The 16,754-nt window shown below is 39.1% G+C and overlaps 2 protein-coding genes across 4 annotated transcripts in view; one reads left to right on the top strand and one right to left on the bottom strand.

Annotated features, from left to right (window-relative positions):
* Positions 1 to 4,621, top strand: part of bmpr1ba (bone morphogenetic protein receptor, type IBa) — a 66,152-nt gene extending 61,531 nt beyond the window's left edge. Inside the window, exons 8-14 of the mRNA XM_072387834.1 lie at positions 442 to 538; positions 679 to 817; positions 1,060 to 1,252; positions 2,704 to 3,001; positions 3,195 to 3,370; positions 3,502 to 3,632; positions 3,711 to 4,621. Of these exons, the coding sequence (XP_072243935.1) occupies positions 442 to 538; positions 679 to 817; positions 1,060 to 1,252; positions 2,704 to 3,001; positions 3,195 to 3,370; positions 3,502 to 3,632; positions 3,711 to 3,836 (1,160 nt within the window). The 3' untranslated portion in view covers positions 3,837 to 4,621. The remainder of the gene's footprint in view (positions 1 to 441; positions 539 to 678; positions 818 to 1,059; positions 1,253 to 2,703; positions 3,002 to 3,194; positions 3,371 to 3,501; positions 3,633 to 3,710) is intronic.
* Positions 4,622 to 8,658: 4,037 nt separating this feature from the next.
* The window catches only part of LOC140309819 (netrin receptor UNC5C-like), a 184,125-nt gene continuing 176,029 nt past the window's right edge, over positions 8,659 to 16,754 (bottom strand). For 2 of the 3 annotated variants that reach the window (XM_072387836.1, XM_072387835.1), the window contains 2 exons: positions 14,117 to 14,295; positions 8,659 to 12,062 (listed from right to left, as the gene is read on the bottom strand). In XM_072387836.1, coding sequence (XP_072243937.1) covers positions 11,900 to 12,062; positions 14,117 to 14,295 — 342 coding nt within the window. In that variant the 3' untranslated portion in view covers positions 8,659 to 11,899. The remainder of the gene's footprint in view (positions 12,063 to 14,116; positions 14,296 to 16,754) is intronic. The other variant, XM_072387837.1, reaches the window with a different exon arrangement.

Consider the following 16,754-nt stretch of genomic DNA (forward strand, 5'->3'; position numbering starts at 1 on the left):
CATCGACTAGGCCAAGGGCTTCCTCTCGCTGTTGACGGGAGTCTTGAGGGAAGAAAGAGTGTGCCAGGAGAAAATGAAAAATTGATGAGTGAAATATGATTTGTACATATTTGTACACTTAATGTATTCCAGTACAGGGTGACTTAAAAAGATAACTGCATTGTACGGTATGATATTGTCAAATTCTTAAGGCTTATGTGTCTATTGGGGATTTCAGAAATTTTGCACAGATGTGTTTGTTTGTGTGTCTGAGCTAAAATTTTTTGGAGCAGAAAATGATTCTGTGTATTTCTATGAAAATGTCTTGTTGCTGCACATCAATCACATTGCTGCACACAACTGATGGAATAGACAAATGTGACTAATGTTTTGAGATATCTTGTTTGTTATTAATTGATTTTCTGACATGTTCTGTTCTCTCTTTCATCCTTCATTCTCCAGTCTATGTCGATGGGAAGATCCACCATATGGCTTTGTTGATTTCAGTCACTGTGTGCAGCATCATATTGGCTGCCATTATCGTGTTCTGCTACTTCAGGTAATTTATATTTAACAACTGACACTCCTTTGTACTGCAACTGCTGCACCTCTCCGTTGGTGCTCTCTGTAAATCGCAGTGCAGATTTTTCAGTTACCGGGACATGATGGCACTTCTTTAAGAAGAATGCTGTTTTACAGGTACAAGCGACAAGAGTCTCGTCCTCGCTACAGCATCGGTCTAGAACAGGATGAGACCTACATTCCACCTGGAGAATCCCTGAAGGACCTGATAGAACAATCTCAAAGCTCTGGCTCAGGCTCAGGGCTCCCTCTGTTGGTGAGATGCCCACACTGCTCTGTATTCAATCTCTATGGCCCTTTAATTTGACATTTGTCTCCACATTCTTTAATGTTCTAACTGCACGACATGTAATTTTCTATTCTGGAAAAAATAGTTCTTTGTTTACTGTTTGAGAGTGAATAACCTTTATATTGGGCTTAGGACATCATTACATGTTCTTAATCACAAAGCACACTCAGAGGTCTGACCTTAATGAAGCATTTTTCACTCCTTCTCAGGTCCAGAGAACGATAGCCAAGCAGATTCAGATGGTGAAGCAGATTGGAAAGGGGAGGTATGGAGAGGTGTGGATGGGAAGGTGGAGAGGAGAAAAGGTGGCTGTTAAAGTGTTTTTCACTACAGAGGAAGCCAGTTGGTTCAGAGAGACTGAAATCTACCAGACTGTCTTAATGCGACATGAGAACATACTGGGTTAGTTTAGTTTCTCTTTTACCTGCCTGTGTCTTATGTTTTTATGTAATCCTGACTCTTTTTTCTAAGTGCAGTTCGCTATCAATCTGTCTGTTTTTCCTATATATTTAGCTATTTAAGTCAACTAGTTGAATTTGCACATAAAACATAAAAAAGCACATAAAACATAAAACGTTTATTTATGATACTGCAGTAATTATCTAAAAGTATTTAATTATGGAGTGGAAGGAATAGGTTTGGATAAACTAGTTTAATCCTAGGGTATTAATGTTAATGATAAGGTACATTAAATGTTTGTTTTTGGTCACAAAAAAGTTTAAAAGATAAAAACTTGGACGAAATAAACAGCAGACAATAATTTATAAATGCATCATACTTGGAGCTGGAGGGTGTCCATTATGCTGTGCCACACTTCAGTCAGAGCCAAGACAGATCAATTATAACCAGCAGCCCATTCACCACAACAAATTCTGAAACAGAAAACAACAGACTGCAAACCAGAGCCTGCATAATTAAATGCCACATGATACATTGTAATTAAGGTATGGAGCAAAATACCTCGTTGGTATACTAGATGATAAATACGATGCTGCAGTGCATAATTCTGCCTTCCACAGTTGATCCTGCACGACATGTTTTGAATCAAGCTTCGAGATATATGACCCAGTATTAGCACAAACTTGACATGACTGCCTACACTTGCTGGTCTTGGGTAATGCTAATGCATCCCATAATTAAAGTGACACTACAAAAACTGTATTTCCAAGGAAGTGAGATGATATTTAGATGATTAATTAGAGTTCAAGTGTCATTTGCCTTGATTTGCTTTTATCTTGTCTTTAGTTTCAGACTCGTAGCATGAAGGTATATTCCACGACAAATGAATAATCTCTAAATATTTATTGATTTAATATGAGATTACTCTTGTTTTTCGTCACTTCATTGCATCAATCATGCTTCAAATGGTTTACATCCTTTTAAGTTTTGCACTCCAACTGTAGTCCCTGAATAATCATAATATGTGGTTGTTTTTTTAAAACTTTTAACAGGATAGTTTTACTGTGGAAACACTGAAGCTTAAAATGTGCACTGATTTTGCATAATTTTATTTTAAAAACTAATTTCTTCCACTACTTCACAAAAATGTTTAATGATCACCTCTGTGCAATCGTCCACACATCATGCACGCTCAGGATTGACGAAGGAAAGATTGATTAATGTGAAATGGCTCTGTGTTATTATAATTACTGCTAGTTAGTACTGCACATTTATGTATTTGAGAGTGCACAAGCTTACAAATTAATTCCACAGTTTAGAGAAAATGGCTGTCTGAAATACCCACCATATTTATACCCAAATGTTTGAATGGTTTCAAACTCAGTCAGTGATGTGGCAATTGTAACTCTGCCTCTCTTCATCCCTCCTCTGTTCCTTGCCCACTATTTCCATAGGTTTCATAGCTGCAGATATCAAAGGAACTGGCTCTTGGACACAGCTCTATCTAATCACTGACTACCATGAAAATGGATCTTTGTATGACTACCTCAAATCAACCACTCTGGACAATAAAGCTATGTTGCGCCTGGCCTATTCCTCTGTGTCCGGGCTCTGTCACCTCCACACAGAGATCTTTGGCACTCAGGGCAAACCTGCTATTGCTCACAGGGATCTGAAGAGTAAGAACATATTGGTAAAAAGAAACGGGACCTGCTGTATAGCTGATTTGGGACTGGCTGTAAAGTTCATCAGGTGAGTGTATCAGGAACGTTTGTATTTTAATGACAGAAATATTCTGCTTTCATTCTTCATTTGAATTCACGTTTTGCTTTAAAAGAGCTCATAAAAGTTTTTGAAATGACATTATTTTTCCGAGGATTCAGTAATGCCCCAAGCCAAGTAATCTGTCATTTTAAGGTCATTAATTTGATCTCCAACTCTGCAGTGACACAAATGAGGTTGACATCCCTCCCAACACCCGAGTTGGTACAAAGCGCTACATGCCTCCAGAGGTTCTGGATGAGACTCTGAACAGGAGTCATTTTCAGTCATACATCATGGCTGACATGTACAGCTTTGGGCTCATCCTCTGGGAGATCGCTCGACGCTGTGTCTCAGGAGGTAGATATAAAGTTTGGATAATTACTTTTTCCTTTTTTTAATGTTTTTAATCTTTTTGCGAGACAAACTCTTCCTAAAAGCCAGACTTCATCTGAACAGGGTGTGTTTTGTCTGTAACCTACCTAATGCAGGAATCCTTGAAGAGTACCAGTTACCATATCATGAGTTAGTTCCCACAGACCCCTCATATGAAGACATGAGAGAGGTGGTATGCATTAAGAAACTTCGACCATCCTTTCCAAATCGATGGACCAGTGATGAGGTGAAAATATATCAAGATATACTTCATTATCCATGCACAAACAAATGCCTTCAGTAACACCAGTCTTTATCTTCTCAGTGTTTGAGACAGATGGGGAAGCTGATGACAGAATGCTGGGCCCACAACCCAGCCTGCCGCCTCACAGCTCTACGGGTCAAAAAGACACTTGCCAAAATGTCAGAATCACAGGATATCAAGCTGTGAGTTGGCACTGCCCAGCTGTGCATAGAAAGTGCACTGATGATCACACTGTTTCTGGTCCTGGCCACACAAGCCTTCATTTCTGGGGAAAAGGAGACACATCTTAGAAGATCACATGATCACAGACTGAATCCAAATGCCCAGAACTCTGCAACCCAAGTCCTGTTGAAAACAGCCATGTCTCATGTGGCCCAGTTTGGTCCGTCACAGAGGATCGAAACAACATCATTTCAGATTAGTGTCAGGACTCTAAAACCAGGGATAGGTTCCTGTATGAATGCTCCGAAGGCATTGGAAGGGGGATGCTGAGTTTGACTTGAGGCTGTAGCTGCAGAGATATTCAAACAGGCTACTGACCAGTAAGTGGAGTACTATATCTGTGCTTTCTGTGAAAGCTACCCTACCTGTAGATGAAGGTCTGATTGATAGAGGTGAAAGGATGTGCTTTAAAGCAATCTGTTGCTGCAGCAGAGCACCTCCTTTCTAAACACTTATCACCCCACTACTGGCTTTATATTATTATTGAACACATTTTTGTCACTCTTAAATGGACTGCTTTTTTTGGTTGCAAGGATTGACACTATGTGACAGAAGTTTTTTTGAGGCTTTACTGTTTTTTTTTTCTTTTGTTGTTTCTGGTGATAAAGTTTGTAGACACTGAAGAGAAGCTACATTTGTATGTGAGTTGTGATAGGCTAATTAAAGTTGCAAAAGTGTGTTTTCCATGTAAAACTCAATCTCTATATTGTCTATATGTGGAAAAATAAAGTTTATATGTTCAAGTGTAACCTGACACATCACGGTCAACAGATACACAGAACCAGATTCTGACCTTGGCAAAATCAAATGTTCAAATGGGTTATCCACCACTGGAATAGGACCCAAGGGGGCAGGTCTTATGGATTGGTTAGGTTTACCAGTCATCTGACATGTATGGCACATCTTAATGTAAATTGTCACATCACGCTTAACCCGGGGCCAGAAGAAATAATACAAAAATGTTGCGGTAAGTTTGTTTTCTCCAAAATGCCAAAATCTGATCATGTGAAGACTTCAACACGATACTTAGTTGGCACCACAATCTGGATAACTGGATCATCTACACAGTCAACTCCCTGAGGCATCCACTTACGCACCAATACACCCCACTGTAGAAAATACCCAAAGGCCGTACAAAGTCAACCTTAGGCTTCACCTGAGCAAATGCATCACTCAAGGATGAGCAGCTTTCTGTTCAGTGATAAGTTGTAGCTGGGAGACAGAAAGAGATTCAGGAACATGCAAATCTAACTTCACATCCTTCTTCCTTCTCCTCCAGAGAATCAGACTTATCTTTAGACGTTGCCCGTGTCACAGTGCATGCCACAAAAATATCTGGGAATTCTTTACAATCATCTGGTTCACTTTTCACAACACAAAACTTAGCCGGTGGGTCAACATCAGCCCAGACACGATAACCTGCCGAGTCATTTCCCAGAATAACTTCTGTCCCCCCTATTGGCAGAGCAGGCCGAACTCCAATTTGAACATCGCAATCCGCCAAACCAGAAGACAGATTGGCTTTGTGTTGGGGAACACAGAGAGTGGTAAAACCCCTTCCCTGCACCTTGCAACACACAGTCACACACACCAGTATCTGTGTCCTGAGAAAAAGGCAGCACAGAAGCAAGAATAAAAGAATCCTTAGCTCCTGTATCGCGTAGGATTTTCACAGGCACCCTCCTGTCACTACCTTGAAGAGCTACAAATCCATCAGACACAAACGCCTCTAAACCAGCGTACTTCTCAGTTCCAGATTTTATTGTGTCAACTACCTCTATTGGAACAACTGGACCCTCCCTAACAGGGGCACTGAGAGCAGCAGGCTCAACATGTTTTCCGCCTGGGAGGCCTCTGCTCCTTAGAACAGGAGAGTCTGTTTTCCAGTGTCCTTTCTCATGACAATAATTACAGACCAGACCGAAACCATCAGAACGAAGATCTCGAGTTGACTTTGTAGACTCAGCCCAAGACAGTTCAGAATTACCAGAGGTTTTAGCAGCGGTATTATCTGAGAAAGAATTTTTGCCGAATTTTCCAGCACAAAATTGTCTGCCAGAAAAGCTGCTTCAGAAGCAGTTTCTGTTCCTTTCAAACAATAAAAGTTGCAACCTCAGGTGGAGTGGAATTCTTGAAGTGTTCTAACACCATGAGATCAGACAGGTCTTTAAAGGTAGCAACCTCAAAGGAAAAGCACCACCTGTTGAAATGTTTAGTCAGATCCCTTGCAAACTCAACATATGACTGCTTCTCAGACTTTCTCCAAGACCTAAAGCATCTTGGAGCATCCAGACTAACAAACTCACCCTCTAGCCTCCAAATAGCCGGCTGTAGCTCAGGAGGAAGAGCAGTCGCCAATTGGAAGGTCTGTGGTTCAACTCTGGCTTCCCCGGGCTACATGTCGAAGAGTCCTTGGGCAAGACACTGAACCCCACGTTGCCTCCCAGTGTATCATTGGGGAATGAATGTGTGTATGAATGATTAGAAAAGCATGTAGTTATGTATCCTAAGACATGCTGTGTGAGTGGGGTGAATGCTGCATGTAGTGAAGCACTTTGAGTGGTCAGTTAGACTAGAAAAGTGCTATACAAGTACAAGTCCATTTACCGTCCAAATTCTCACAAATGCACTGAAGTGCCAAGATCGAGGTGAAAACATAAAGGTAGCAGCCACAAACTTACAGCAGACTATGAACATGCACCTTAGACATAAGAAACTCAGCCGAGCAAGTAATGAAGCGGAGGAGCCCTCGTTTTGTCACAACCTGGCTCAAAAGTGTGTGACAAAAAAGGGAGCCCACACATAGTCTGCAATAATTTACAATACAGTTTAATTAAATAAACAGCAATGAAGCCAGTCTGCAGGTCAGTGCAGAGAGAGACTACAATGCAGCTCAGCTTTTAACACTATCAATGACAAGCTTACTCAGATGAAGCTCAGCAAAGACAGCAACAGCAAAGAGGAAGGCAGACTACACCAAAGGCCAACCCTTAGGCCGTCACACCATGTAAAACTCAAACTCTATAATAAGTCTATGAGGAAAAATAAAGTTTATATGTTCAAGTGTATCCCTCTTTGAAGCTCTAAAAGCCTACGTGTGTCCTTTCTTGATAAAGCTTTTAATACACTTGTCCACTGAATGGTGACACAAACCTTGAATCATATTCAATCTTATTAGGCAATAAGAGGAAATGTTGCCAGATTCATATGATTGAAGGAGAGCAGTGCCCCTGTAGGCACACCACTATAACTACACGAAGGGAAGTCTATCAAGTCAATCTGAAACCACTTTACACTGAATCTTGCAGTGAACTCTGGTTTTGTGATGTAATGATTTATTATAATTGTATGAAACTATATGAGACAAGGGGTTCCACAAGTTGATTATCATGAGCAATTCGCTGATTATTCCCAATTAAATAAAGTGGTTTATAGATGGATGTGTATTTTAAATGGGTGGATCAGATGCTCTCATTAAAATAAAACATTGATATTGTTGAAAAATGGACAGATTCAATAAAACACCACAAGCCACCTCCAAACTGTTACACCACCATATTCACCTCATGACTTTTACAAGGTTATTTTATTGTACCATGAAACCAAATTACATTTAGGACGGCTGTAGCTCAGGAGGAAGAGCAGTCGCTTACCTTTTGGAGGGTCAGTAGTTTGACTCCTGGTTTCTTCAGGCCACATGTGGAAGTGTACTTGGGCAAGACACTGAACCCCACATTGCCTACCGATGTGTCCATTGGGAAAGCACTGTAGCCTGTATGGACTAAGATGTGCTGTGTGGGTGAATGTGGCATGTAGTGTGATCCCATTTACCATAATTTGTCTACTTCCTGGCAAGCTTCTTTTTACAATCCAAACTTTAACATAGCAGCGATACTCTTAGAATATGTAACTAGCCTTGCTGCTGCTTTTGTATGTGAGCTCTTTAGGTTAAAAACTGTCATCAAACTTACCAAAAAATTGCACATGTAACTGGCCAGTATTTTATAACAGTCAGGTTTCCGCTGTCATAGGCTAGTGTAGTGGTAAGATTGCTGCCTCTCATGTGGGTGACTGTGGTTCAAATCTAATATCTAGCATATATAGATATTTATATCTATATATGATATAGATATAAACATCTGCCAAATACATAAACAAGACTCTGGTGCTGCCAGTTAAGTTTCTCTCAAAGGGTTCTGACATAAAATGTTGTTTTCCTTCCATAAAATGTATGATTTACCTTAGGTCAGTGACTTTCATATTTACTCTCCTTGAGCTCAGTTTTGGGGTTGCTCGTTACCGACGGAAGCTGTTGTGCGACACATTTTGTTGTGATGCTTTTATTTTTATTTTCCTCACTTCTTCAGGTGTTGTGCCTTATCCCAAGTGTATCTGCAGTTGTGGGCGAGAAAAGGAGGCGTTTGTGTTCACTAAAAGGTTGCTCATTCCCCCAGCATCGTCTTTTACTTATTCATGTGGTTGATGCAAATGAGGTGCCTATTAATGAGTCACTTAGTATGCCTCAACAATAAAACACACCAACTATATTTCCTTAGCTTAGAGGAATAAACAGGACATAAAACAGTGGCAACATTTGGATTTTCAGTTTTTATATTTTCTCCCCTCGAGGTCAGTTCATCCAACTGCTTTTTGAGTCTGAAGCATGTATTCAAGAATACTCCGTCTGTAATTTGCATATCTGACATCTCTCCCGTTAATAGCACACAGGCTATTATGCATACATTTTTTTTATTTCTTTAAAGAAGCCAAACCAATGCACAACATATTTTCAGCATTGCTTATAAATATAATTTATTAATTGTCTTAAAAATTCTTTCTTACACTTTGTACAGAAAACAATTAGAGGAGATAGAGAGGCAAGCAGCCGGCAAGATTGAGCAGGACTCTTGAAGCGTGCCAGAGTTAGCAAAAGGAACCAACACTATCCCACACTAATCAAATCAAATCACTCATGGTTGTAAAATCAAAATGCACTAACAAGGACAGCTCTAGTTATAGATTTCTAGCATGATAACCAATGCCAAGTTTGCATAGTAGACACTGCTTTTACAAAACAGGAAAGAAACTTATAAAAAAAAACAAAAAACTTGAACCATACAAACTATTATCTAACTGTACTGCTCTTTTTTATATTCTGAAATTTGCCAAATATAGCCAACAGTACACAACTGTACAGATCGTATATAGAAAATATTTTTTACAGACTTTCAACTCTGAACACTACTTTCTTCATTTTTCACATCATGAAAGATCATCACCAGGATTCCTCCTCTACTGTCCTCATAAAAAACACCCTTTAACACCACGAACAAAAAGTCCATCCTGTTTTAACACTGTAAAATTAGGATGAAAGTTTAACTGAAGTTGCATTATTTTCAATCTTTATGTCTTTCAAAACAGATATTTTTCTTCAGTGATTTGTTTTCTTGAATATGTTTAATCAGTTAAATTGGCTCTTTTAACTAATACATAATTAAGCCACTGAGTTACCAGAGATGCTGATGGTCAAACTGCATCAGAGTTGGGTACCTGATTCACTCTGGACACGCGATGGATGACTTAATGTGTTAGGCTATTGTACTCATAAAAGTACCCCAGCTCTTGACATCTGAAGTTATATTTGAGAACATGCAAAGGTATCTTCTGTTGCAGCATGGACGGTCCAAATGAAAACATAACTGCTTTGAGGCTTTTGTCTGGATCATGTAATTGCTCATTTCTCACCATTGAGCAAAGACAAATCAGTGTGAGAAATGAATGAATGGCTGAAGGTTTCCTCCTATGTGGAGAAGCACAAGATTAAATGTGTCATATCTATGTAAAAATCTGATCTTTTGCACTGGTTTTCAACTCAACCTTTTATCACCTTCTTTTTTTTTTATCTCATTTTTAATTTTTTTTATAATCCCCTCCTCTATATCTCCCATGCATACCTGATGTTCAGTTACATATGGCATTTCTCCATACTTCAAAACAAAAATATCTCAACTCCAATTTTTGGATATTTTACATGTATTTCCTTTGAGCTAAACATTTATTTTGTCTTTTTCATAATAAACAAGGTCAATGTCCCTCTCGGGAATATGACAACTGTTCAAAAGCCACTATAAATAAAGCTGCTTCTTTAATGGTGAGCTGTAGTTGATACTGCTGACCCGAGTCAATGCAGACACTGGAAAACCAGCCTTGCTTTACGAAGTTGTTCTGCAAAACACAAATATATTACACTTCATTTTACATAGGCCCCTTGAACTAAGTTGTTTTTCAACAGTGACTCCATGCGTTGGAATGTTAGTTGCTAACAGAAAATTGTGATAAAAGCTCAAACAAACTGATATGTAACCACCACTGCAGTTCACACCAAGACACAGTATAATGATGAATAATGTAAATGATAATGATGAGCATTGATGAAAATATTATGGTCATACAATGTCATTAGAATGAAAATTATAATCATGTATTTACACAGTTCAAATGATCAAAACAATAATATAATACTGTGATGCTCTAAAGGCCACTGGATGGTGCCAGTGACCAGCAAATATGTCACAATATGGTCACAATATGGCCTGTTAATGTGACGGAATTTCTCTGATGAGACGTAAAGAAAAAAAAAACGTATATAGACGCACGCGTGTGTGTTTATGCACATAATACTATGATACTTTGTAACTAACTGGATTTAAAAATACTCCTGTCACTCCTGTTGCGTTACGTTCCACCCTGTCCAGAAACAAGCCCTGATAGTCCAGCAGAGAGACCCCAGGATATGAAGCTGGGGTTGACCCACGACCCTGCAGCAACTCCTCAGCAGCAACATCACCAAAGACAGCTTGATGACACTTGATATTGATATTTCCCAGTCATGGGAAAAATGGTTTAGTTGAACAAAAAAATTTCAAAAACAGACATTAGTATTCCCTTCAGCGGGCCGCTGCATGAGAATGGATGTCCTGGATTCTGTGCGTCACTTATCTGATTATATTGAATATACAAAGTCCAGCACGGCCACATGCTGCCAAAACTAGCAAAACGTTTTAAAAGTCTTTGGATTGGCTTTTTGAAGAAAATTGCAGGCATGGGCACAACATGCCAAGTTGCTTTTTGTGTTCAGTTATCTGGGACCTGAAAGAAAAATCTACAAGTGCTTTAAAAGAAATATGAGCCAAAGGGGGCCGCAGCTCCGATCTCAGGCTTGTTTCTGGTCAGGATTCTTAAGTAACAATAACTGTATCGCAAATTCTGTAGCAGGAAACGATCCACATATATGGACAGCAGAATACATACAGCGTTCCCTAAGAAACGTTATAAAGACAACAAACTGTTGTGACAAACACGTACAGCCACGAGAAAAGTTACTTCTTCATCTGCCCTCTCATTATCTATTTTCCATCCAGATGATCACCTGCCGCAGCTTCCATCATTTTATGTTTATGTCCTCCCTCTCCTTTCTAATCAGATTAGCTGCTCTCTGCGTTTGCTCCCATCTCTCGAAGGAGTCTACCTCACTCTTTGTTTGTCCTCAATCTACCTTCTCTTACTCTTCTGTAATTAGTTTACCTTCTCTCTCTTTATGATTCTGTTCCATTCCTATAGAGATTTTCAAGGTCAGTACCCTTTTTCATTTCTTTGCTTGTTTGTTCGGTATTGAAGTAACAGCAAGAAAACAACTGGTGTATAGACATGTTTTTCTTATTTTCTCATAATTAGTTTTCTTCCCGATTGAAAGGGTCGTTGTTTCTGTGGCCTCAACATCTCGCAAATACACGTAAAAAGATGTACGCATAGTTTAAGCTTCAGTCTGAGCACCTCTCGTTCTCTCCGTTACCATGTCGGCATGATTACCATGTTATTTAACAATGCTGAATCACCATGGTGAGATAATTTCTTTTGCTCACAACTAATTGGTTCATTACCCTAACTGCAGTATCAACCACTGAGAATTCACATGTATTCATCCCCATATTTTGCATTTGTCATAGGAACTGACTATGGGTGCTTCATCAGTGTTCTGATGTCATGGAGGCGAGGCTGCTGTCATGGCGACCCATTTCTTCCAGCACAGCAGCCAGTTCATTTAGGTCTCCATCAGGGAAGTGTTGGGCCTCCCAGAGATCCAGGATTACACCTGTTGGACTGGATTTGGTGGCAAAGTAATTCAGGTACCTAGAGAAAAACAAAAATGAAATAAAATAAAATAAAACATTCAAGGAGTAAATATGGATCCAAAGATATGGTGGAAATCAGACAGTATAAAAATGTTTCATTTTCAGACTTTGCAGGTATTTATTTTCCCTGAAGGTACACATTTGCATCATTCGCGATGTAAAAATGAAGCAACATACTGGACACAAAGGCTGTAACTACTCATTCAAAAGGGAAATGAGTCTGAAACACCTATCAGTAAGCATGAGATGATACATTTCAACAGAAATATACAATATAATATGAAAAGCGCAATCTCGGATGTCAGCTTTCATATCAGCCAATATGAGAAGAGCAATGTCAGATTATTTAATACGCAGGGTCTTCAAAAAATACTTTATATCAGAAATATGTTCAAGCATTCAGTAAAGCTGCGAGATAAAATGGGATTTTATGCATATTTTCATTATTAGGTGCATGGCACTACAGCCAGAAATGCAGAAGAGGTGGGTGTAACGAGATGACTAACAAAAAGGGCCAGTTCAACACTTCCCAGACATATAACATGGCTGAAAGAAGAGGAACCTACTTTAAAGAAACACCATTGGTTATTTCAATACCACATGACACACTATACATTTTACCATGTTTTAAATTCAATTTGAGCCATTTCAAACAGATGGTAGAGAAACAATTCAAATACAAAACATCAACAGAGAGTTGCTATAGCTGTCACGAATTGCAGCAACAACGAATGCAGAGGGAAAGTTTGACACTGTGCCATCTCTGACGAAGATCTCAATGCTACTTTGAAGTCCAAAAAGCCATCAGTTTCAGTCCTTTGGGGGAACAAAAATGAGACTTTCTGTTCTTCTGTAAATCCTGTGACTGTACTGTTGGCACACTCTGTTGCTGTTTAAATAGAAGCAAAGACATGTACCATCACTTCTCGGCTCCTCTCTGCCAGTTCCCCCACCTACAGATTTTTTTCTTCTTTCCAATTTTCTTTTATTCGAAGCATCCCGTAAAACTAATTTCATTACTGCTTTACATACGTTGTTTCTTTCTTAACATGCTGTTTGTGTCAGCCTTCATCTGCCTGCAGTTTGTGATAAGGCGCATGCTGCTCTTTGGTGAACTCAGCAGCTTTACATGTGAGTGACTTTCCACCATTTATGTAAAGCTGTGTCAGCGCAGTGAAGCAGTTTAGAATGGTTTGATTGTGTTTGCGACAGAGGGAATAGCTGAGGTTTCATTGTTTAAATATACACTCATAAGGACATTATGTGATGAAAGATAACTGTGACAGCAAAGACTCAACCTGACCTTAAAGTAAGACAGATGTGGCCTGGCAGTTCCAAATCAGAGAGGATAAAGATGGTATTTCCTGGTAAGATCTTTTTATTATGGACCTTTTAGCAGATATTTGCAAGTATACAGTTGGGTTACCAGTTCACTCACTGATCAAACATAGGGTCCTTGCATCAGCTTACTGCGCCATGGGCCGGCTGCCTGCAGGGACAATGATGTGCACTTGTGCCTCGTTGTCTTTCCAACACCTGGCTCTAGTTCGGTAGCTGCTAGTAAATTAACCATTACACTGAATCATCCAGACAAACATCTGTGTATAGCGAGACTAAGAATGTTACCTGTGAGTCATACTGAAGTAGAAATGCTAACACTATTGTTGTGGAAACAGTATTTCATTTTCTCAGCAGAGTCTCTGCAGGCATGCAGCTTCACGATAAAGAAATGTGTTCAAATTGAGTGCCAGATTTATTTTTTTGTACATCTTTAGCAAAGGGCCATTACATATAATGAAGTTGTTTAATTTGCAGTGAGACTATACCTTTGGTATTTGTATTTCTTAAAGTATTTTGAAACTGAATTGCTTTATTTCTGTAGAACAGCACTATTTGATTTCTTTCAGCATGTCACATTTAAATTCACACCAACTCACTTTTGCTTCAGTCACTGAAGAGGTGTGATAGGTCAGATTCCATCTGAGAAAAGCTTTCTCAACATATGATTTGAATAAAAAAATAAAATAACTGTCAAGCATCAACCTTTGGTACCTGTCAAGGTTGAGTTTGTGAGCCAGCATCCTCCAGTCATTGCCTCTGTTCTGTGGTGCATCCAGACTCCCACACAACTTCTGTCTGATGGATAAAGGAATACGGAAGGCATTAGGCCCCATTAAGGTTGTGATATTGCTGGCAGGGTCCATCAGGGACGTGTCTATGCACTGGACCTCCTGAAAAAATAAAAATGAATTAACTTAAGGTTTGTTTTAAAGGGTTTCTACCTATTCTTGTATACTGAGAACACCACAGTATATCATCCACGTAGCAATTCAACTGATCATATTTCCAAATAAAATGCATCTGAAACCTTTTGGTGGAGGTTATACTCATCTTTCTCCTTCCTGTCTTTGGTGTGACAAAATACACATGAATCACTTAATCATTACAAGAGTGGAGGAGACATAAAAATCTGCTACCAAGAAACGACTCTCTCCTCTCGCTGTCGATCTCCATCTCTTTCTAAACCTTCATCCCATTAATCCGTCACTCCTGGGCTGAAAGGAGGCGGCGGACTAATGAATGTGACTTGGCAGAGAGGGAAACAACAACTGCCACTGTTGATGTGAATGATTACTATTTACTGCATCTACTTAGCCCCAATTTACAGCAGTAAGATCGCTGCTGCCGGAGACCGCGGGACTGATGCAAAGGGACAACTGTGACTGTTGAAATGACAAATGCTTTAAACTTACATTTCATTCCATTGGTCAAAAACACTCAACACAATTTTACTCAATGCAAAGCACACTCAGTTGACTGGTTTTTTAACTGTACAATAAGTGAACAAAATATGCACTGTTTTGCAGATACATGTTGCCATACCAAAGACTTGTATGTGACATATCAAAGATATAACAGAGAATCACATTAGTGCATGAAGGGCCTTTTTCAAATTGTGAGAATGAAACAATCTCAGAAACTATGGAGGTGAAAACACGCAAATGCATATGTTAAATTAATGCAGATGTGTATCTGTGGGTATAAATCTACAATTGCAAGGGACAATTTCTACCCCCGAACTCATAAGAGGTATTCATGTGTGGAAAAGCATATTCATGCTCCCTCTGCTGTTTTACCGCAGCTACTGCAACTATTCATGATTTGTACTGTTGTATACTGAAGCTTCAACTCCAACAACATGGCTTGAGTGTGAACTGGACTTAAGTGTGAAACAATTAAAGCCAGAAGAAAAATTACAGAAAGTTACACTTCAAAGATAAGTTATGAATAAGAACGGAAAAGTGTCTGCTTTGTTGAAAAGACTTTCCACACACTCAGTTGGTGGTAATACAGAAAAGATGTAAAGAAATGGACCCAATAATCACAGATTAAAGAAGAAAAACTAGGCTAATTACAAATGAGAAAGAAAATCATGTGCACCCTTGAGCCTGAAGATGAACATTAGCCAATTTTAGATTACCACAGATGTATCAAAGATTTGTGCATGTAGACTAAAAAGCAACTCAAAAAGTTACATGAGGGCACTGGCTTAGTTTATCAATGTTAAGTTTTTACAAAAAAAAAAGTTTTCAAAGATGTATTTTGTGATTTTCATTTTTGAATAAAACAACTCTATCAACCAATTAATTTCAATAGTGTTTCCTTTCTTTTTAAACTCCTATATACTGATATGAATAAGTCTGTTCTACTCCTTAAAATGTATGAGTGGATGATGTTATGTGATGGATAAAAACAACCATTTTTTAAGAGCTTCAAATATGAATATTAAGGATAAGAGACTTTTTGTTTTGAATGCACGATTTCACCAGTCAGGAAACTACAACTCATAAAGAACGGAGAGACCTAAAAAACAAACTAGCTGCTTTACAGAGCATGATAATATTTTAAATCCAGCCGCACATGTTCGAGCCAGAATTGGATCCAGAATATGAAAGTGAGCACCACGGCGAACACCACAACAGAGATTACAGCCAAATGTCTCTCTTTGGTAAATGAGCTAATTCCCTACAACTGCGCAACATTACAGATCATGTCACCTTTCAGTTCCTCATCGTACTCCCGTGTTAATAGGTGCAGATGTGGGGAGTGAAGTGAAATTCCAACATCTGCTCCAAGAACTAGAAAAGGTAATGAAACATACTCACTCCTCAAGTTGCTCATTGCTGTTTTTTTTTTTTTTTACCCAATACATGATGCGCATGGGGGGTAGTAAATACAAACACACTGCCTGAGGTTTACACTCATACCCTTTTTCTGTTGTCAAAAAGCTGCAATTATGGCTTCAGTCTCTCTGCAAAGCCAGTGTCGTTTTGGGCCTCGTTCATAAAACTATTATCGAGCAAATCCAAACATTTTGGTCATCTGTTTATTGGCCATGAAAAACTAACTGCGTCCAATGATCAGAGATCACAGAGTCTGTGGGTAATATGAGAAGAGTCAACTTGCTTCCTTCAACCAAATACACATTTTCTTGAAGATATCTCCAAAACAAAAACAAAATGCTGTGCTCTGAGAAGAACCGGTAGATCGCTCATTCCTTGCGGTGCAAACACGTCTTATCTTAAAATGGTCACGGTTGATAATGTGCACAGCGTAGCTGGGGCACTCTGCTTTGAGAATTTAACCATGCAAGCAAATCCAGAACAATGACGTCTTGCGAGCGAAAGTT

Source organism: Leuresthes tenuis, unplaced genomic scaffold (genome assembly GCF_036924035.1).
Source record: "Leuresthes tenuis unplaced genomic scaffold, fLeuTen1.0.hap1 SCAF_6, whole genome shotgun sequence".
NCBI lineage: Eukaryota > Metazoa > Chordata > Actinopteri > Atheriniformes > Atherinopsidae > Leuresthes > Leuresthes tenuis.